Source organism: Lagopus leucura, unplaced genomic scaffold (genome assembly GCF_019238085.1).
Source record: "Lagopus leucura isolate 7727_CA_CO unplaced genomic scaffold, USGS_WTPT01 Super-Scaffold_100157, whole genome shotgun sequence".
Taxonomy (NCBI): Eukaryota; Metazoa; Chordata; class Aves; order Galliformes; family Phasianidae; genus Lagopus; species Lagopus leucura.
In genome coordinates this window covers 31,983,361-32,007,326 of record NW_024962334.1, presented here as the reverse complement: position 1 = coordinate 32,007,326, position 23,966 = coordinate 31,983,361, and the positions used below count along the sequence as shown (strand labels likewise).

Here is a 23,966-nt window from a genome sequence, read left to right as displayed (position 1 = left end):
CAGAGGACCTTCATATAACAGGAGGAGAAAAATTTTGGAACAGCTGGGAACTTTAGGGTAGTAATGTGATTAAAAAGGAGATCATATAGGAAACCCCTCTTCTCTTTACTCCTACCATGACTTTTTCAAGCTTCACTGCAGCTCTCAGCAGGACATTAGCAGGTTTCCAAGATGCTAATCCAACCAACAGCTGGATGAAAGCAGTTTTTAAAAACAGCCCTTAGGTTTTCAGAAACCTTGGATTTCAGCATTCATTGACCAGGGGAACAGCTGCACCAGGTACTTTATCATGCAAAAAATAAACAAAGTCCCCCCACAGAAGTCACACACTAAAAAAATCCCCACACACATTTGCACTAATATTTTCATAGTACCAGCCTAAACATTTGCTTTTCTGTTGCTGCTAAGACAAAGTAGTGTTAGATTGAATTGTTAGTGGAATGATGGGCTTGTTGAGGTCACTCTTAGGAAAACTTTTGGTGATATATTCAAACTGTTTCCAGGAGGGCAGCTACAGACCCCACAGCCACAGAGATGTTCTGGTGAACCACAGTTTGCCTTTTTTTTTTTTTTTTTTTTTTTTTCCATAAAGCAACTAAAAGAGACAACTATCTGAGACACTATTGTACTAAGTACAGTCCCAGTAAATTACAAACCCTGCTTAAAAGAACTCACAGTCTAAAAGAATGAACAAATACTGGGAAGGAAAAGAAAGAACAGATCAAGGTAGCAAACGTAATAGAGAATAAAGCATTTTAACCATTCAGTAATGGCGCTATGAGTCACCACTTGCATAACCATGGTAGGTTGTTGTTTAAGTAAGTTCTGTATGTACTATGGCAGAGATTAGTTCTTTGAGAGCCTCTGAAGGAGGTTAATCTGGTAGATCTCTATTTTCTGACAAAGAGATTCTCCTGCTTATCTGAAAAGAGAAAGTTTAGCATGCTTTTTAGGAGTAGGCAAACTATAGGAATCTTAGGAGATCTCACAGCTTATTAAAATATATCTTATCAACAATAATCAAGTAATTGAATAATTATAGGCTTTGGGTTTTGTTCTTATTAAATTAGGGATTTTTTTTTTTTAATGAAGGTAATTAATTTGATAGGGGGTAGAGGCAGAGCTTAAATTATTGATGATTTTGTGCTGTGAAAGTCAGAGCAATAACAGAGGTAAGAGATGTTGCCAGTGGAACAACTCAGAGATAGGTGTCAATAAGAAAAATACACCAAGGAAATGATTGCAAGCTGCATGAACTTGAATCATCTCACTTTTGCCTCAGACTGCCAGCACACACAACTGATCTCAACACAACTTGGTTGACTCATGACAACTTCTTAGAGCTGCAGTAACTTTAACCATATGTCTAAGCCCTTAGGCAAATCAAGATTATTAGTAATAACAAGTTGAACTGTGCTGCTGTTTACTGAAAAAGAAGCAGGTTTTAAAAAAAAAAGGAAGGTTTTCAGGAAAGAAGAAAATACCATTTTTGACTGCATTAAATCAACAGCTGGAAACACAAAGGAAGGATTTTAAATTGCAGAAAGACAACTCAGAAAAAAGAAAGCTTTTAAATATATAATGTATGAGTTGATATACAAGAAAGAACAGAGAGAGACAAAGATTAGGTCAGCCACAAAATTGTAAGGGCTCTTAATTAGAGAGGAAAAAATGGAAAATGCATCTGAGATGACAACATGGAAACAGAAAGTCAACTAGGAAAGGAAAGACTTTACAGAAAAGCATGGCAACCATCATCTCAATTTGTCTCAGCTCACTTAAAAGTGCCAATTTAGATTCTCTGTTCCAGAACTTTGGTATATTTTTATCTGGGATTTTGATTCAAGTCATTAAGATTTTCTGCATACTTAAAAATAACTTCCTTTAAAAGTTAGCATGAAATGCTGTTAGCAATGGAGAACTATGAAAGAAAAATATATTTCCTTTGCATTTCATCAAATTACGTCTGCCTGTACAAGCCCTGCTTGATTTCCTAATTTAACCTTTTACATCTACTCCAGACAAAGAATAAAAGTTTTGGATTTTTGGTGGGTTTTTTGTTTTTTTATTTATTAAAAATATTGAAGTTAAATACACATGGTGAAGTCCATATTCTACTATTTCAACTGTAACAGCTGCTTTAGAGATGTGTATTTGCTTGTTACCTCTCAGTTCTGTACTGTAAACGTGTTCAACTGTTTAACTAATTATTTTGTTTCCATACATCTCCCGAGATGCTTTGGCAAGAGTACACTCTGAAGAAGCTGCTGTCACAGGTTAGTCGTCGGAAACAACGTTTTCCTACCTCTGACAAGTTTATTTTCCATTTCACTTTCCGCTACTGAAATCTTGATTTTTCTAGTCATTATCTTGTGTTAACAGCAATCAGTGACTGTCATGACATGAAACACTGCAATTTGCTCATTGCTTATTTAGGAGAGTATTCTTAACATGCCCTTTGTTAAATTACACACAGTGAAGACTGAAGAATTAATTAATGAAGTGTTCCCTAACCGAGAGTCGCTGGGAGCTCGCTTGTCAGCCAGCCGCTCAGTGGTGACTCAGCCCAGGTGCCTCAGCAGGCACAGCCATCCCTGGGCATCTGCAGCCCTGCTTGTTACTGCCAGGAGCACCAAGCTGCGGGCTCATTGCGCAGCATGGCTTGCTTCAGGACAGAAACATCATATAGAGCACACAAATCCTCCTCGGTGGGCTACGTCAGCTGCTTCCAAGTGTATCACAAGCTGTGTGGGTCTTTCAGGTGTTAGCTCCAGCCTTCAGCTTTAGGCATACCGCTTGAAAAACATCAGGACTGGCTCCTTACACCTATTACATCTCCTCCAGGTCTAGCATAAACTGAACCAATCCGTCTGTAGTTTTTCTGAGATGGGGCTCCTTCTACCACCTAGGCAATACAAGATTTCCATTACGATCCAGATGACATAGTTAATCTCATCTGATTTCAAGAATACAACACAGCGTGTGGTACTTTATCATCAATGCAAAAATCTCTCTGGAAAGGCCTTTTGTTCCTCTTGTCTGTGACATACCAAAGTAATAGTCTTGCTGAATTCTCTCTTTCCAGCATTTTCTATCATCACAATTTTTGCTCTAAAACCAAAATACTCCAGTTAATATCAACTGTTGAGATCCGTTGGTTCTTCCTAACCTCCAACTTCACACACTAGGTCAAGAGTGCAAGGTACATGTGGCTGCAGTGCTCGGCGCAGGGCATGCCCGTGTCTCCATCACAATCCACATGGCTGGGAGAACTTGTAATCTGCCAAGTCCTCTACAAACAGGGAAAGCAGCTTTTTAGTTTATGATTCTGACTCACAAACCCTTCCTATTGCACTTTCAGTGTAGTATCTAATCTAACAAATGGGTCTGATGTCTATTACTGCCTACTGTCTATACTGATGTATATTACTGCCTCCATTGTCTGTCCACAAGCAAAAACAAGTAGGAATATGAAGAGTACATAAAACACTGCTTTATAAAAACAATTTAGTGAAGGGTGGTAGGAAACCAACAGTAATATGCGTTCTCTAATAATGTGCAAATCTAAGAATATTTTCAGTACAGCTAAAACATAAATTGTAGTGCAGACTTGTAGAAGCAGCACATATATCATATTACCTTTTAAACAATGGGAGGCTTAAAAGAGGAATAAACATTTTAGGCAACCTGGCAACAGAAACATGCCAGCTACTGAAGACAGTTATTGGAGGCTAACCTGAAGGAAAACAAAATGTAAATGAATAGAAAAACTAGAGAAAATCACAAGAAAGCATGTGAACTTGTGATCTATCTGAGCTGAGTGCTAGAGAATGCTTTCCATACTCTGGAATGTTCAAAGTTTAGTAAAGTACAACAACCACCTTCCAGGATAATAAGTGAACTCTGGATTTGACCTACAAGACGAAACATTTTCCATCTTTTATGCACAAAAACATCAGGAACAGACTTCTGTTTGATTCACAACAGACTGCTGGGGTCAGGAGAGTATGTTACATAACATCCCTCTTGTGAGCCATTTCCTCCTTGAGAGGAAGCAACAAATCATGAACCTTGGGCTGGTCTTCCATCTACCACAATACTGAAAATCAACAAAAAATACATTTGATTTGCTGACAAATCCAAAATCGTAAAAAAAAAAAAAAAAAAAGATCAAAGACTAAAACACATGCAGCAGTTCTGTCCTGCGTTAGAGCTGTGACAACATAGTACATCTTGTTTTCAGGATCATGAGATATTTCAGTTACCTCTAGCTCTGGTCCTTCGGCCTCTTGCTGTAAGGAAAGGGCTCCAGGCCCAACCACATCCCTCACAAGCTGCTGGGTGCAGAGGGCATGATAGTCAGTGATGCAAGACTGAAGAGTGGAAACTCATGGTCTCAAAACGCGTTGTGTTCTCACTAAAAAAATTCAAACAAATTCATGTCCTCCCAGCCAATTTGTATTCTTCTGGAGCTGCACTGGCTGAAACTGGCTTTTCCCTTTCTGCTCCATTGTTTGGAAATGAAATTAATTCTCTTCTTAAAAGCATTTTGTTATGCTTATTGAAAATTCATTATTTCCTCCAGTTTATAAGGAAATCAGTTTCTGTGTAAAAAATTACAACTAAATCTCAGTGGCCATATGGACTGCAAAATCTATACCGTAACTCAAGTATCCTCATCCTCAAACAATATTCCTCTGGAATATTCTCCAGAAATGCAATGCTGGCTTTTTTAATCAGAATAAACTCAGAAGTCAAAAAGAAATGCAAGAAACATTTTATTAAAAAAAAAAACAAAACAAAACAAAACAAAAAAAACCGCTTTAAGCTACTTACTTTTGGTAGTATTCCAGTTTATTCTGTTTTGGAAAAAAGGTATTTGGTAACTGAATTATTTAAATGTTTTAACTTTACGCTTTTCCTGAACTGATTTAAATCAGGCTGATTGAATTATTTGTTCCAAAATACAATAAACTTTTTTTAGGAAACCAAAACTTCACTCTATGAGTGCACTTCCCTTCTTCCATCACTCCTTTTGCAATGGTTATTCCATCTATAACCTGGTAACTCATACAGTTAGCACATTGTTGCTGAACTCACATTAACACAAATGTGCTTCCTTGTTATCCTGCACATTCTGTCAGTCGTCTGCAGGGTTGGATCTTTTTGTGATTTGAAAAGTCATCGTATATTTTAAAGTCCGGTTCATTTTCAGTATCATCAAAGCCAGTGATCCCAAGAGTAGGTCCTTCTTGTTTCCTAAAATAGACTTTATTTAAATCAGAAGTTTTTCATGTCATGAAATCAACCATGGAAGTGCCAGAACACATCGTCAATTGTCACAAGGCACAGAACATGTTGTGTAACTGCAGGACTAATCTCTCCCTTACAAACACAGATGTCCAGGTTTATTTAAAATAGCCCTAAGGGAAACAAAATAATTTGTGGTAGTTGGGGTTTTGGTTTTGTTTGTTTTCGTTGTATTTATATTTTGCTTTTTTTTTGCTTTTTTATTTTTATTTTATTTTATTTTATTTTATTTTATTTTATTTTATTTTATTTTTTTCTTTTCCTTTTTTAAAGCATGACCAGGAGGCATACAGAAAGATCTCAAATCTTCTTAGTCTGATGGTGACAACACAGCAATGGTTGGAGGAAATGGTATCAGCTGTATTGCATTTTCTCCCTCAGTGCACTAAGGACAGTTCTAATCTGATCATTTCCCAGATTTTCTTCCTGGTAGAGCCCATCAGGACTCAGCATTCAAATTGATCAGATAATTCATTCAGATTAACAAGATATGGCTGAGCAAAATTATGCATTTTTCCTTAAAAATCAACACTATTTGTGGGGAGAGGGCAATAGCATTCATGCACAGATAGGAAGACTCTTGTACCCAGAAGACAAAGCAGTTTAAACTATTTGCAGATATCAGCAAATAAGGGGATGTGATGATTACTAAAAAATAATTTTCTTGCTGTTGAGTTTTAGTGGAACATCAATCAGTGAAAGCAAAATTTCACATATGGTACTCGGGTCTTGTACAATGAGCTTATGATTTTGCTCAAGCATCTCTGAAGGCCACCCATGTACTTGCCAGGATGTCTGTATAACAAACAACAGAATTATTGCAAACAATGAGAATAATTCCATCTTAGAAAGACCACATGATAATTAGGGGAAGCAGAATACAACTTTCTTAAATATATGTGGTAAACCACAACACGATACATGCTGACTACACTTGAGCAACAACCTAATGCCCCTGTCCTTCAGTTCTCACTCTACAGGTATAACACCAAGCTTATATAGAAAGCAGATGATGACAAAAGTATAATGGCTAATTACAGACCAATGGCTTAAAATTTCAGAACTACATAGGGTATCCTTCAGCAACAGGAGCTAGGTGACTCAACATGATGAAGACTTCTGTAAGTTTTGATTTATACCATATAAAACATAGGAAATTCTATTTCAGTGACAGCAACACTTCTTAATAGTCTGTATAGTCTCAATAAATCCCATTTCTTCACATAAAAGAAAACATTTTTTCTTCACTGAAAGTAAGGAAGTTCTTATGTACTTCTGGGCAACTACATGTCAGAAAAAGCTATGGAGGACATTTTTCTTTCAATATTGAGCAGTTCCTTCCAGGAATAGGCTTGCAATAGGATTATATTATTGTAATATAAAAGTCTAATAACAGTAATGCATGAACCAGCTTTTTATTCTATGAACTGACTTACCATTGCTGCCACTGCATAAAGAAGTGTAGCTGCATTACAGAAGGGTAATGGTCTATCTGCTCTTAGAATGAAGAGTTCGGCTTAGTAGGAGGCTCGCTCTTTTTGGATCAATGCAACAATGTTGCTTTGCTTGCACCAACAAACACTCAGACTTGAAGAATATTTGCCAAGATATTTGGAGAAAAACACTGAAACAGCCTTTAAAAAAGGTCATAACTGTATTTATAAGGCCATCTGACTTGTTTGTAACTTTAACAGAACAGTAAAACTAAGCTGCATACCATAAAAGACAGTTCATTATTCTAGAATTGAGTATTCATAGATTTTTTTGGCATTTGAAAAAATGTACTGCTGTATTAAAGTGTGTAGATTCACACTGTGTTAGAAATGACAAAGAAACATGCACAGAACTTCTCAGGGCTTCCATTCATTCATTCCTCAGAGAAAAGCTTTCAAAATTGCTGGTTCCTGTAGTCCTACAATTACAGGAATCAAAACATCCAAGTTTCACTAAATTGCTTCCCTGTACAAATCCTAGTTAATAGCCTGGTCAGAGATTCACAAAATAATAAACAAGCCTGTCACAGTTAGCATTACCTGCTTCTACATAAAAATACATAAATAAATTAAAAAAAGATTTGCTGAATGAAAAATCAGTGCCTCTTATGGAAGATATGATAACTATCCTCAGCTTTTCACAATTCTGCCCCACCAGCTGAAGCTGCTATCTGGAAAATAGCACACTGTTTGAGTAAACAAATAGCGCTTCATTTAGCCAATCAATTGCCCAGAGCTTGTTTAATATTTGGAGAAGACAAATCTTCATGTAGATGCTCATGGTCTGTGAAAGAGCTGGATGGATTCCTCTGTGGCAGACTCCTCACAGCCAATATGAAATAGAAATAAATAATCGGTTTACTCTGAACAGTTGTTTCGGAAGTGGCTCATCACATCTACTTATTATAAATGACTGGAAAACAAAAATCTATTCCTACACAGACATGAACACAATCTCAATTGTAAAAGAAGAAAATAAAGGAATAAATAAAAGGAATTGTGCTTGGAAGAGATGAACAGAATGGAGATCACATGATCTGAAGCAGATTGTTCCGGCTTTTGATTCACCTGCGTGGAGCGCTCCTATCAAAATGGCATTAGACTATATTCAGCCTGCCTGCTAGGAATGTTTAATCTAGCTGTCATAACTACTATGGTGTTGAAAGGTCAAGGGAGCAGCGAGCTATCTAGACTGCCAGACACCACCTCATACACTGTAGATGGGAGAAAAGTAGCTGCACTACCCAAGATAGAGCATCTAAAACAGGCAGTCTGCCACAGCAGGCACTCAGGCACGTATGGCAGACAGCGTGAACGTGCCTCTGTGACTTCAGCTTCCCATATGTGCTGCAGGGGAGTCACGATTCAGTGTTTCACATAACACATCTTTCACGTGTAACCCTGCTGGCTAACTCACATCTATCCACAGACTAAACAACATCATAATCAAAATGCATGTCACAAATATTCAGCTGGAGAACAGTCTTTAAAATAACTCTATTGTTACCAGCACTGCACTGGGGCCTGTGAAAATTCTGGAAATTTCTTGTGCTGCATTCATACACAACACATACAAGGCCCATTTCTTTAACCAGACACATTCAAGCTGCCTTCTAAATAGCTGTAACTTTTCTGCACAGGGTTCTACCCTGAGAGTTACAAATCAATGCCTCAGAACAGGCAGGACATTAGAATCTCTTATCCACGAGTCTTCTCTAGCTAGAGATGTCCCTTGACATCTCATTAAATAGCAAATATGAATGTGTGTGGTGTAACTGAGAGCAAACTGTAAATAATTCCTAAATGCCCAGACACGTACACATACACGTTCAGATGCGTGCAGAGGGATCCAAGCTAATTCTGGCAGCTACATAAATCAGAGAAGCACAAGGAATTAGCCCATTAGCTCTGTGTTTGTTGCCATAGTCAGACTGGTGTCCCTATGGCTAACACTTGCTGTGGTTATAACAAGTTCAATTCAAACTCCTCATTTCCTTCATATATATATATGTATATATATGGGATATGGATATATATGTATCAAGATCTGTAGAGCAAATGACAATACAAAAAAAGAAAGATTATATTATTCTTGATCACAAAGTTTTTGGGATTTCTTTTTTAAAGTTCATCTTGATTAACTTCTGTGAGGCAAAACTCAGCAAGAGATGCTGAGCAATACTTTGCCAGACTTAAAGAGAGAACAGAAACACCTAACAAGTCAGCAAATATTCTCCCTAGAAGGACACAGAACATCACATAACTACTCAAGGGTAACACTGCTTTATAATATATGACTTCCACATTTCTGAGAACAAATCCACAGTTACAACTGGATAAACGCTTTCAATATTCCCCCAAGTCATGACTGGTTTTCCAAAATATCTGTTTTTGTTTTTTGTTTTGCTGGGGTTTTTTTTTTTTTTTTTTTTGTTTTTTTTTTTTTGTGAGCTCATGCACTTTGTTTTGACTGGCTTTGTTTGCCTTAACTCAGAGATCTAACACACGAAGAACTTGCTGTGATTTTCTGCTCCCTTGATTTCACTTGTATACAGAACTATCAGGTATAATGAAGAAAGTCAGAGACTGTTTTAGTGTAATATGAGAAACAGTAGACTCTATGAAATTCCCTGCACTAGGGTATTTTATTGGAAAACAATATTTGACTCTGTTTTTAAAAAGTTGCTGAAGAAACACTCAGACCTGCCAGAAAGTACATGGTAATATCATATTTATTTCCTTCAGTCAGAAATATTGCAACAAGAACCAAGTAATTTAAAGATTTCATTAGGCCTTAAGCTATCAGCACTGCTAAAAGCCAACTGTTCTCAAGTCCTGAGCGAGACTTTCTTCCATCTTTCCTGCTGCTGTCTCAGAATGGAGGATGACACAAGAGGTACAGGACTACCTGGAGCAGTCTGGTGGAGGAAATGCAGTGATAGGGCTCTGCGCTCACCTCTGCCCTTGGGTCTTTTTTCTCACCACCACATACTACAAGCTGGTAGAGGAAGGTGAGAAGCAAAGGAGGAACCTACAGTAGCAACACAAGGATACTCACCCATGCAATGTGCATATGAAATTTGTAAATATCTTGGTTTGTTTTTTTTTTTCTCCATATTCATGCATTAGTCCTGTCAATCTAGCCACTTTGCACATTCCTCATCTCATCCCATCTATGCCATAAATGGAACTCAGCTTCTCCCTTGACAATGGATCACCTGGATCTGGTCAGTGTGGCTGGCTTCTAAATTCCAGAAACCATTTGACCTTCCTTTATTTCACAGGGCACTTTCCTATGTGTGCCTCAGTTATGAATCTGGTTCTCAGCCCCAATGAGATACTCGTGTCCCATTTCAACAGCAAGAGGTCCACTCACTCCCTTCTGCCATTGCCTTCAGGCACCACTAAGCAATAACTTGTATGGAAGACTATGGGTTAATTGCAGCTATCAATTTGCCTCACAATTTTCTGTCAGAAACATCTCTTTTAAGAAGATAATTCCTGAAGTGGAATACTCAGGTTTAGTTTCAGAGTGCACAGCACACCAGGGCAACACACTGTGAAAAGCAAGCAATGCTCTATGTGGTGTAAGGCTGAGATACAGCTGAAGGACCTGCACGTAACACCACGACCAGCTCAGTGCCTCAAGTCAGCCTTCACACACCTCCCACACTGCTCTTGCCTGTCCTGTGCTGGAGATGGATGGAGGGATAGGCCAGGTGTAGCATCACAGAATCACGGAATGAAAGGGGTTGGAAGGGACCTCTGGGGATCATCTAGCCCAACCTCCTTCTAAAGAAGGTTCCCTACAGTAGGTTGCGCAGGAAAGCATCCAGATGGGTCTTGAATATCTCCAGAGAAGGAGACTCTACAATCTCTCGGGGCAGCCTGCTGCAGTACAACATAAATCCTTCCAGTATGCCACCACTAACCAAAAAGCCTCCATACTCAGTCACTGAGACTCAAATTAATGAAAAGTGACAAGAAAGTGTATATGAAGACCAAATAGTAACATTATTATTAAAAATAATCTATCTTGGATGCACAAACACTACAGGAGGACAAATGCCAGCATAATTCAGGGGAGAAAAACTACTTTCAGTGCAGGTGCACAGATCACTAATTGGAAAGCATGCTGAGAGCAACGCATTAGTGACCAAGATCTTTCTATACGTTAGCTTTATTAAGTTTTTCCTCCCCAGTGTTTTGCTTTCCCAACTGATGCCATTGCAGGAGCTGCTCCAATACAGGCTTGGAGCCCGTGGCTCTTCCCAGCTTCCCTCAAGGGAATCCTGGGGCTCACGTGCAAAGTCTTGAGTATAGCTGAGACGTCTCCACGCTAGCTGTGGGGAATGATGCCGTACAGAATGAATCTTGAACTTCACATGCAGTTCAAAACTGTACTTTTTCTGCTCTTGGCTGCTGTGGAGGATCCACAGGCAAAGGGCTGATAAGGGTGACTCACAACCCCACATCCAACCCTCACATCTGGACGTGAGCACACATGCCCTTCACACAGTGCACTACTTGCAATACGATCTTTTTTACATGACTAACTCCATTCCCAGTACACGCATACAACATCTGTAGTTGAAAATTAATCATATAGTAGCATTTTTAACATGTAAAAACAGTATTTTTTAAAGCAACTTTTCACTTTTAACAGGTTAAACCTCTACCATTACTAGGAGATAATCAAATATCATCTGCAGTTTAAATGCAGAGAATCCAAACGCTAAATGATTCATCTGAGGATGGACAAAGCACAACCTTACACATCTGCACTTCAAGTTACACTCCCAGTTGTCTCAGAAGTTATTCATCTCAACACAGCATGAGATGTTGCCTTAGACTAAACTAAGATGAATAAATAAAAGTTATTCCAAAATCTTCTGGTTTATTTTTTTACAGTGCTCTGCCACAGGTAATTTGCAGATCTGCATTTGTAATTCAAGTCAGTGCGTTTCCCAAATCAATTAATTCGTATTTACGATTTTTAGACATGGTCCTCCATTAGTCTGCAATATGATTTAAAAAAAAATGCCACTGCTAAACACTTAAACATGACTCCTTTGAATCTTAACAACACCTTAATTATCTTTTCTCCCTTTATTCAGTTTATGAAATAAGGTAAGTAGCAATGATTCAGAAAAAACACTGAAAACACATCAATGTGTTCGGCCTGCTGATTTCTAGGACTCACTGAAGTGTCTAAAATAGATGAGGGCTTTTCTCCTTTTTACAGCCAAATTCGCCCTACAAGCAGCATGCTTACTGCAAACACAATCAAGATTTGATTCACTAACAGCACTTAAAAAGGAACTCTTCTCAGACTCGAACGTTATTTGAATGCTTCAAGATCTTCCAGTCCTTTAGAAATTCAGCAGACAGATTTTCATACTTTTTAGCAGATAAGGCTGCCCTGCAGGAGCCAGAAGTGTAACTGGCATCTGTCAACATCATCTTTAATATTCAATTCAAAGTGCTCCATCCTGCAAAAGGACATAAGCAAACTGCAGGGAACTGAAGATTTAATTTAAATAGACAACTTCAAAACTTTTGCCTGGAGAATACAAGTGACAAATGCTAGATTTACAAGCAACAAAAATATTTGCTCCAGACATCACAAACAATTCACAGGAACTATGAAGAGGTTTTCTATTCCTCCTAAGGATTCTTGGGAAGAGAAAAATTTATAAAGAGTAAAAGTTTGAGAGCCAAGTTCAGAGTTTCTTCAATTAAATCAAGTATCACTTCCTAAAAGTATGATCACATTCTGTGTTCCATCATCCTCCCAGACAACTCCTGTTGTAGCAACAGACTATTACTATTTACCCTATTTCTGAGGTTAAAGGTAAAATTTGCATGTAAATCATTTCTTAGGAAGAAGTTCAACACGTGCAGTTCAAACCTCCTTGACTAAGTTGTGTCCAAGGGGTAAACGGGGGAAGGAGGAGTATTTTAAACTGTAAATTCAAGTATCAGCATTTTATCTCAACTGTGGGTGTTTTGGAGGATAAAATGAACTGCAGTTTTGAGGAGTTAGATCCTTTCCCAGACCGCACGCTTTCTCCTAAACTAGCACATGCCCTTCTTATCTTTGTCATTTCTCTTCAGATTGGCCATAAATTTAGTGGGGACTTGCACGTAAATAAGGCATTGCTACATATATAAGTTCAACTGACAGACCTCAGGAAGGATATTTGAAAGCAAGAGTAAAGGAAATACAGTGACTTTCATTAAGTGAGCACTTGCTCACTTAAGTCACCCCTACTTCAGAAATACTCTCCTACAACAAACCTTTTCAACAGCCAGTTTACCCTCAGAAGAAATCCTAATTAATCTGACACTTATCATAGTGGTGCCTGACCATTCTACTAGAGGAGCCAAATAGTTCTTCTATGGAGGGCTGCCAGGAGGGATACAGGTGAGACAGCAAAGTGTCCTGGCCCTGATAACGACAACACACTGCCTGGCTTGCACACCAAAACCCAAAGGAAAGGCAGCAGGGGGACAGGGCTGCTGTTGACCTGCAGCCTACACAAAGCTGACTCAGGAGAACAGCAGCAGAGCATCTGTGGCTATGGGAAATGGCCTGTTGGGCCAGGGGGCACAGGGGAACCAGGCAATCCTCCCAGAAATGCAAACACAACCCTACACTTCCCTCACACATTACACGTTGACTAAGAAGGCCACCTGAGGTAAACTTTGGATGCTTTGGGAGTTTAACGCTGAGCACAGTTTACCATGAGAGGAGCACTCCCTTCTTGTTTTCTATGAAGGTCTCCAATTCCGTTCTGTTTCAAGTGGTTTATTTTGCAAACAAACAGAAAAACTGTTTGTTTTTCTAACTAACAAGCTATAGCCACAAATGAGATGCCTCAGCCTATAGCTTTTTTTGGATTCTTCTATTTATGAAATAAAGTTGTTTACTATACTTGAACGCCTCAGCATTTTCTGGTACATGGAACAAAATATGTTGATTCCACCAGTTCTTAAGAGGTTAATAAGCAACTACCTAAAGTGCTAAAATAGTGACAAACATGGTTAATACCCCAAGTCCAAACTTTCATGCAAAATATCATTCAAGCAGGAGAGAACTACAGCTACATGGTTTTAATACAATTTGAAATACGCCTTTTCTTCCTATGTTGTGATAATGATGAATTTTTCTGACTATTGAGCGGTCCTAAACAATAGTACTGTCTTTTGATAACTGATCCTTAAGGAATATTGCCTTTGTTAACCCAGTTTTGCAGGAAATGACACACAAATTGAGTATTGCTGCTGTCAGACTTATGATGCACCCAGGAAAACTAATAATGCATGTTTAATTAGGCACTGGAATAAAGGAAAATCAAAGAGGACAGTACATGCAAAACTTGGTTGTACCAGGCTATAGAAATTCACTGATAAATTTGAGTTGGAATAATACTTCACATGCTCACGTTTCTGTAAATGTGTGCACACATTGATGTGCAAATGATATACATAAGATGATAAGAGTTTCTCTATTTAAAGATGGGGTTCTTTAGAGAGCTCTATTGAAATCCTTTAAGAGATATTTTAATCATGTTTAATTTTATTAGTGATCACCTTTCTAGGATAAGAATTACAGTTTATGTTCACAGCTAGAATGTCTCACACTGGTTTGAAACTGGATGAAATTAATCAAGAACTTCAGATGAAGTCCTGAGAATCTTCACTGTCACTCTTTTCACTGACACTGTCCTGCAGTGACTCATAAGTAATCATGTGGGAAGATAAAACAAATGCCTTTTCCACAGTACAGAGCATATGGCTTCACGAACTACACATTTTTACAAAGAAGTTTTCCACTGATTCTAGGTTTTATTGAACAATAAAACTGTTCATCAAGATCTCATAGCCCAACTCTTCTATTTTTGGTGATTTTAAGAATAGCTTAATACATTCTTATCACTGAGTAAAGCATGCATCTTGGTATGTTTGTCTGCCAAAATAACATTAAAAAAAACCATACCCCTATTTTCCTTTGCATGATTTTGCATAAAAGAAAATAGAGAAGTGATATTTTGGGTTGGACTTAATGAAACATTTTGTTTGAGACAAGTGATACACTTCGGTTTCATGGACCAGTAGAGATTTTGAAGGTAAAAAAATATATGTGCATCCCCAAGCCCATACAATTCATTTCCCAATTGATGCCATTCCACCTAGCTTAACTAATCAGTAGGAGGACTGGAGTGAGATGTCCCACCTGCCTGAGACAAATGACTTACAAATGAAACTATTTTCAGTGACAGAATGCCTCAATGTTTTCTAAAAAATTGAGACAGTGCGTATCAGGAGATGAGATTGAGAGATGCATGAGAGTCCAAAACCATGCTGCAGCCATCCAGGTGACTTTCCAGGTACTTCAGTATTTCAGACTCACAGATTCCTGTCCCCTTACAAAGCAATAAGTAACCACAAAAGGTGCAGTGGAATGTAGAGACAGTACCAAAAAAAAAAAACAACTGAAAAACAAAAACCTCAAAAGCTATTAATACTGATTGGCAATGCTTTACGATATAGCTACAATGATGCAGTGAATTAAAACAATATATAGACGATTAACAGCTTATAGTTGAAAACTCACTGTCAGTTGTCAATTTCTAAAAGCAATTAATTAATAGTTCAAAATCAGTTACTGCAACACTGTGTTGTTTATTGCTTTGGAGAAACTACATTCTTCTCCATTTGCCTGCTCAGTTTGTGAAAGTTGGTGCAACTCACACACACACACACAGTGAGCTCCATGTGCAGACAGCTGCGTTTAAATTCTTTCCTCAACAACTTCTTCCATGTTTCCGGCATCTCACAAACATAGCTGTTTGCCATTAAAAAAACACGGGCAAAAAAATCCAGGGTAACTCAATTAATCCCTTGAAATGTGTTGGAGAACCCAGAATGTCAGGAAAAATACTTTCACATTCAGAGAACAGATCGGCAACCAAAACAAAACATTCACAAGTTATATGCAAAGAACGCACCGTTTTTAACATGCAGAATTTATTCTGATTTCCTATAGAAAAGTTCATAACATTTCTGTTGCTCCCTTTGCTTCTCCCTGGAGCTCCTCAGGTCTCTGTCACGAGCTGTGTGTGGGTGGAAGGATCCATCCGTCCGCTCACAGCTCAGCACTTGAGGCTTGGGCTGTAAACTCCGATGTCGGATACCAATAACATGCAACAACACAGAGTAATTTGTGGTTTCCTTCTCATCAACAACTTCTTCAGAGTGTCATTTTACGCAAATACTGAAGTAAGCAATGTCACATTCTAATGGGAGTGTGCTACGGGTTTTTTTTTTTTAGTTGGCTCTTGCAATGGACGTTACATTACACTGCCGTGACATGTTTGGAACTGGACAAAAGAAATGACTTGGCAGCATCCCATAACCTACAATTGAGTTCAGTCCTGTAACCTATGTGTAGTCCGTCTAAAATACAAAGAATAATTCCAAATTATTTGGAAGCAGGGCTTTGGCTTGCCCGAAGCCTGTGTCACTTCATCACACCCAGCATCTGAATGCTTTCAGTACCACCTCAGTGCCATCAGCGTGACAAGGAGCGGAAATGCAGCCCAACCTAGCAACCAGTGTCCCACTGCATGGAGAACTTGCAGAAAAACATCACGTTTAAAAGCAATCACGTCGGTGAGCACCAAAGTTGGACTACAGCAAGCAGAGCACTGGCTGGCATTCACAACTGACCACAATTCTGAGAAATTTATAAAGTGAAAATAACGATTAAAGATGAAAACCCCACGACCCTCTCGGGGAACGTGTCTTACCGCCTCGTAGTCCTCGCTGCCGAAGAGGTACATCGCCGCACCAGCCCGGAGCGCCCGATCCGCCTAAGGCGCGATTTCCTCCCGCATCTCCAACTTGTCCCCTCAGCCAGGAGCGCTCTGCAGCGCCGCGCAGCTCCGCTCCCCGCTTCCCACGCCCCAACTGCCGCTGAAGTACCGCTCCCCTCACCGAACCAAACCCCACGGGTGCGAGCTGCGGGGAGGTGGCGGCGAGCGGCAGGACGCGGGGCAGGGCGAGCGGCGGGACCGAGCGGGGCCGGGCTGCGCAGCCCCCCGCGTGTCGCTGGCGCCGCGCTGATTGGCTGCCGGGAGCCCGCCGAGCCCGCCGCCGGGACGAGGAGAGCGGGAGGCCGCGGCCGGGCCCCGCCGCGCCGCCTCATCGCCTCGCGGCGGAGCGAGGCGCCGCCCGGTGCGGCGCTCCGGACACCGCCGGCGCGCTCCGAAGCACGCTGCTGGAGCCCGAAATAGCGCAGCACGCCGGAGCGTATCCCTTACTCCTCCAGTAGCTCTGCGGGATGACATGGAGTTTTCCCACTACCTCTATCTCTGTGATACAGAATAATTCTGGGATTGTTCTCTCATTTGCTATGTTTCCCCACTTCATTGCTCCCTTCTGCCGATTAATTCCAGGCTTCCCCACCAGTGAAACAGTGCAACTTAATCTGCGATGGCACAATGCAAGTAGGTAACACAACACCTGTGCCCACAAACCTCCCGCTGTAGGAAACAGATCCGGCACAGCGTACCGCATCACGGCAGGACAGCCACCAACAGAGCATAAGCACATATCAGTATCGTGATTTTGTGTGAATAAAATGTGTGTGTAGTTGCCCTTACCTATCTACAGCCATGGTAGTATAACAACATACAATGCCATGGACATAGACACAGCACTGAAAAACAGTTTGTGCTGCTCAACTTCGTGTCTTCCGCAAAGAAAAGAGGACAAGAGTTCTTCTCTAAGAACATCTTCTCTGTTCAACAGGGATGCAGTTCAAATATACTGTAAACATCCTGCCTGCGCCTCCTCCCCCACCCCCTCCCCTTATTTCAAATAGATCTCACCCATCTCCGCTCCCTTGCGTGAGTTACAGCACGCTTCTCTCAGCCTGCCTCCTCCGTCACAACAGACCTTTGGTCCTCTGCAGACTATCGGCGATGTGATTCATGAATCACAGTTTAAGTTATCATAGGTATTCTAAAGCAGAGTTAAAACCAAGTTATATACTCTTGGAAAGAGCAAACTAGATATCAGAACAGTTTAATTTTGCTTCACTATTTTCCAGCCATATGCTTACAAAATAGCAGTAGTTTAATCTGTCAGCCAAAGTGGTCACTTCACATTATATCAATTGCAAATTATGCTTCAAACAAATAATATCATAATATTATGTTCTCACCAAGTAAACAAAGCATGCACAATTCCTACAAGACACTGTTAATGGAATGCAAGTCACTCATCCAAGACAGTTGCCATTACTGATGTTGAAAGGGTGCGGTTACATACGCTTATTAGTCTGAACATAACGGTCTGAGTTGTACTGCACAGCTTCTTTATGTGAAACCACACCTGTCAATACTAGGAAAACCAGTGTCATCACCCATTACTTTGTTTGTCTCATAGAGCTCTTATGGGCAATTGGGAAGGAAAAACAAAACAAAGCAAAACAACGACAACAAAAACCAACAAATAAAACCAGCAGGACTGTCACAGCTGCTTCTAATATCATCAATAAGGGAAGCATATTGTTTTCTGTGTATTAAAAATCAAGTGATCATCTCCGAACAGTTTTATCAGCTTCTGTACTTTGGGCATGAATATGAAATCAGGGTCAGGGGGACTGCAGTTCACATACACTCATGCAGATGAAGGACTTTATTCAGACTGTCACTATAAGTGACTTACATGTCACAAGCAATTCTCACTACAGACAGCACAAGCAGCCAGAGTCTGGCAGCTAGAACAGTAAATAAGCTGAATTGCTCACTGCTCTCTTGAATTGAAACATCATGACAGGTACCCAAGTCTATCTTAGGGCTTCAGAAAGCAAATCTGTGTGTAGCTTTTATGGTTCAAGAATTAAAGTCTGCAAAAGTGTCATCCCCAATTGAGGCAATTTAAACTTATAACAACTTCTGAATGACCTGTGATCTGTTCTCGGCTAAGCAGCAGTGGTGGACTTTCTCTGTGCATCCTTTCTACAGTGGCTCAGGGTGGCATGGGGCTGGCCTGCACTTGGACAACAGCGTCTCTCTGGTGCTGATCCTTGCAGTAAGGCAGTACAGATGAAAAATCTCAGGATTCATGCAGAAAGAGTAAGGACAGTGATGGAAATGGAGAAGAGGAGTAGATTTGAAAGAGAAGTCAGGCAGCAATCAGACTGCAGAAATGGTGGGAATGGGAAGGCCAAGAAACCAGTGCAGGACTAGGAAGAAAGCAGCATGACCTAAATGAACAAGACACTAAAAGCCAGGCCAGGAGACACAAAATAAAATTGGGCTGTAAAGCAGTTCAAGGTAAGCATGGAATGCAATCAGATTTGGAAAAATTTGCACAGGAACGAGTAGGATAGCTGACTAGCCTAACGCTAAGTGGTAAGCAAGGAGCAGGGCAGAAAGATGCTGACCCCGGGCTAGGATGCCCAGGCAGAACTGGCTGACCAAGCACTTAGAGACTACCAAAAATTCTCTAGGATGGAAACTTCAGCAGGAAGGCAACTTCAGGATAGCAACAGAACTGGGATTAACGTAGAAAGCACCAAAAGCACAATAGCTCTGGGGAATAAGTAAATAAATAAATAAGAGAGAGAGAGAGAGAGAAACAAAGAATAAACAAAGCTAAGGACTCTGCTGCAAGGTAGAATTGATCCTCTCCTCCACTGGTACTTTCAGGCAGGACATGTAATTGAAGATGTGACAAAGAGCTACGCAAACTCAATTTGATCCAGTCTTCATTTTAAGAACCAGATTTCACACTAATGGAAAACGAACTGCCTAGATGTTTGATCACGAGTCAAGACTTCAGTTTGAAATGAGGAGTAAATCACAAGAATTAAATGAGTCACCTCTTAAGCTTTCTAATATGCACAATTGCTTGTAGTCTTTACTTATCCACAGCATCCAGGACAGCAATAGCAATATAAAACATCTGTTACCAAGAGCAAGAAAGCACAGGTGTAGGTGTGTCAATGGGCGTGAACTGTTTGCTCTGATCATTTCTGCAATTTTTTTCCTTACATACAAATCCATTCATGTATAATAATACCTGATGGGAGCGAGTAAAGACGACAGAGCTGGACTCAGTGATTCTCAGTGAAAGGGCAAGAAGCAATAGCCATAGATTGAAATGTAAGAAATTCAATTTAAACACTAGGAAAAAAAATAATTCCTTTTACTGTGAAGGTGACTGAGCACTAGAACAGGTTTCTCTGGGAGATTGTGGAGTGTCTCTCTATCTTTGGAAACATTCAGCAGCCACCTGGACATGGCCAGCCCTAACTGATCCTGCTCCCAGCAGGTGTTTGGGCCAGACTGTCTCCAGAGGTACCTTCTTACCTCAGGAAGTCTGTGAAGCCATAACAAACAAATAAAAAATATCTAGTTCGTGTTGATATTTCAGTGATTCCACCCCTCAGTTTTAATTTTCAAAGATTAAACATATTGACTTTTCAAACTGTCTAGGACAGCTTTTACCTCTAGTATTTACACTCTGACCTATATCTTTTAAGCATAACTATGAACTGTCTACACTAAAAATAACTCTGTATATCATACTACTTCAACACAGTGCCTTTGGGAAAACAAACAGAAAAAACTGCTGACACGGTTGTCAAGGTTAATAGACTAAACAGACGCTCCTTGATAAACAAGAATCTTTCAACTCGCATCCAACAGTAACAACTATTTTTTCCTTCAAGATCTCTAAAGCAATTGACTCTTACTTACTTCAGATTCACATTCAGGTCCCAGTGAAGAACGTCAACAGCATACAAGTTTCTTTTGCACAACAAGCAACAAGAATTTGCTTATAAACATAAGGAGTGATTTATTCCTAAAGGAATTTTGGCAGTACTCCTATTTATGCTTTTCATACCTGAGGCAGAAAACGCCAGAAAACTTTCATATGAGACCAAAGAGTAAGAGCTCTTTCTCTTCAACTACCCAACTTCCAAACTAACCTCTCCCACATCAACACTGAATAGCTGCTTAACCACATTACTTACATTGGAAAAAAAAGCAAGTAATTTTTTCAGGTTTTTTTTTTCCTATGAAATTTAGCTCTTCTACTCTTGTGTTGGGGACCCCAGACCTGGATGCAGTGCTCCAGATGGGGCCTCCTGAGAGTGGAGCAGAGGAAGACAATCTCTTCCCTCTCTTTCCTGATGCAGTCCTAGATACAGTTGGCATTCCAGTCTGCAAGGACTACCAAAAGAATCTGAAGCCTGGGCTTTCTTGCTCCTTTGGCTTATTTTGAAGAATAGGTATTCTTCAATTCTTATAGCTACTCTTTGAATGAACTACACTAGTAATCACAGTGCCCCTGTAGTTAGAGGAGATGAGATTGTGTTTTAAGAAATATCCAAGTATTTTATGGAAATGGCAGGAGTGTCTCAGCAAGGGAGACTGAAAACAAACTGGCAGAGAAGAGCTATGATTGAGCACAACACCACACTATTACAGTGAAGGCTCAGAACCTGTTGCAATCATAAAGAATTCAGTCTGAGTTCCTCAGGCTCCTGCTAGCTTTTCCTATCTGTAAGTAAATTTACATGGAGGAATGATGTGACACAGACCTTCCTTTCTTTTTAAAGCATCTCCCCAAAAATGTATAGTTTACAACTATTAAAAGGTTTACTCAAATTGTTTTTCCTTGATTTTCATTTCAGAAGCATTGGGAAGCATCTTAGAAAATGGTGCAAACTCCAAATCACAGAGATGCTCTGCATTTAACTGCAACAGACTCTGAGTTTCTTTTCTGAATGTACTGTTTGTATATCTAGCTATGAATTTAAAATTCATCTCCTTACATAGAAGTCCATACATCATGTAGGATGTTTGTAATCTGTCTCTACATATGGTGTGCATCTGAGAAAGGAATGAAGTAACATTTTGTTTGACGAAATTCAATTTCATATAGGTATATAACAAAACAATGTCAACTAATTAAGGAGATCTTCAATCTCCTTAACATAAATGTCAAATCTTTGATCTTCAAAACAACCTTAAATTTAAAGAGCAGTAAAATCTTAAAGTATGCCCACGCAACTATTAGAAAACTATTTATATTTTATTTTTGAACACTAAAGCTGCTTATCATTTGCAGATTGTTGTTGGTTATTATGGTTACCATTCTCTAACACAATCCAATCTGCCTGCAGCTTTCTATTTCAGGATACAGCAGTGATAACATTAACAGACTAGACTTCTCATCTTGCAGATATACATACAAGTAGGGGCACATGCTATCTCCTTCTGCACTGAAAGATAACAGGAGCATGTTCTCACAGAAATAACAGGCTGCAAGTGGCTGCCATCTTGCAGTTAAAACACTTAACCCAAACCACAATGAGTGTCAGACAAAGGTTTGATACCATTTTGCCTGCTTTATTATGGATCCTTCATATCACTCTGATAGTGGAAAGGAGCCATCAAGTTGTGCGATCCATCCACAGGTGATTGTTCCCATTTGTGAGCAAGATTCTCTTGTATGGGTTTGGTTTTGTGTTTGTTTGTTTTTAAATATAGTGCAGTCATAGGAAACTTTGCAGTCTTGCAGCAGTGAAGCACAGAGAATGGGGACAAACCGAAAAAGCAAGAAAATGGTGGACATGCCCTTGCTAGTTTAAGTCCTTCTCTCAAATCGCCTGCAACTGAGAGTAGCCAAATATTTCTGAACCGCTGATAGTTTTTTCAGTGCTTTAAGTGGCTGGGAAAAAAAGAAAATCATCAATACTCACTTTTAAAAGAAATAATACCCTTAAGATTAAAACAGAGATGCTGTTCATTTTACTACAGTTACTAATTTCAAGAAAGAAAACTGCAAATGCTTTTGATCACAAGAACAGCCAAAACAGAACAAATCTTTGAAGTAAAATATATAATATCTTGGAAAAACTTGGAAAAGATAGCCTTGATGGCAAACATTCCCTAGAAAATACAGATTTCCATTGAAAATTTATTAATTCGAAACTTTAATGTCACCACTACATGCTGCTGACCTGCTACACCAAATAATACTTCAAATTAACACTGGGATTTAATCTCAGTGAGATGCTTTCAACTCTCACATGCACAATGTGCCTGTTCCTGGGCATGCTGTAATGTCCAAGTGCCACCAGCATTGTGATGATTGCCAGCCACTGATGTCCCAGAGCTGGTGATTGAAGAGCAACTAGGAGAATCCTTTTGGCTTGTAACTGTGCAGAAGCCACCAGGAACTGCCAGGACATTAACTATCTCTGTCCACATCTCCACATCCTGAAAATTAGGCCCAATATACAGATTGTCCTATGGGCACTCATGATATTGGTTTCTCAACTAATACTTCCCAGTGGAAAGGTTTAATGCATGGTCTCTTAATACCATTCCGATTTTTTGAATGAAGTACTAATTCACGTATGAAGTCCAATCATATCTTAAAGCTGTATTTCTAAGAGTCTTTGTAAAACGTAAGCTATTGATAATTCTGCATTCTGTTATTATTTCAGAAGTGTAAGCATATCTGATCAGCAGAGCTATAACAGCAGGCTGCAGGAAGCACTGTGGCATACTACTTCTGTTTATGCACAAGTCATCATTGCACATTTCCATCAGTTGAAGTTCTTGATTCTCACCAAATGTTGTGGTTCCCTTGGCCTCATCATTTTTTCAAATCTCAGTTTCCATTCCTCATGTTTGAAACATGCAATTTTTCTGATGCTTGCATTTTTGGCAACCATAGAAGCTTTATTAATTATGTTTAATTCCTGGTACAAGCCAGTCCTCACAATTTAATAAGCTCCCGTGAAATGAGTTTTCAAGCAATGCAAAGCTGAAATTACTCCCACCAGCAGAAAGGACTGCATTGCCTGAGACCCACTTCAGAGCTTAGAGCAGGAATTAAGGGGCATTTAGACAGCTGCTGCTCTAATGACCTCCTGCACCTGGGTATGGGTGTCACCTGGCACTGCAGGAACATATTTGAATTTAATGAGCAGGGAGCCAGAAGCACAGCTCTGGCTAACAGGATCCATAACTATAACCCTAGTCTGTTGCAGTGGAAGCACTCTCAGAAGTAGTCTGTTTGCTATGTGGAGCCAGGAGTCAGTAGAGCAATGGAGATGATAAGAAC

The 23,966-nt window shown here is 39.7% G+C and overlaps 1 protein-coding gene across 5 annotated transcripts in view; it reads right to left on the bottom strand.

The window, feature by feature from the left end:
• Positions 1–23,966, bottom strand: part of CACNB2 (calcium voltage-gated channel auxiliary subunit beta 2) — a 230,313-nt gene that overhangs the window by 83,899 nt on the left and 122,448 nt on the right. The window contains exon 1 of one of the 5 annotated variants that reach the window (XM_042888066.1): positions 16,619–16,821. The exons of the other annotated variants lie outside the window; for them this stretch is intronic. Coding sequence (XP_042744000.1) covers positions 16,619–16,651 — 33 coding nt within the window. The 5' untranslated portion in view covers positions 16,652–16,821. Of the gene's footprint in view, positions 1–16,618; positions 16,822–23,966 lie in introns of those variants that run through there. 5 annotated transcript variants of the gene reach the window in all.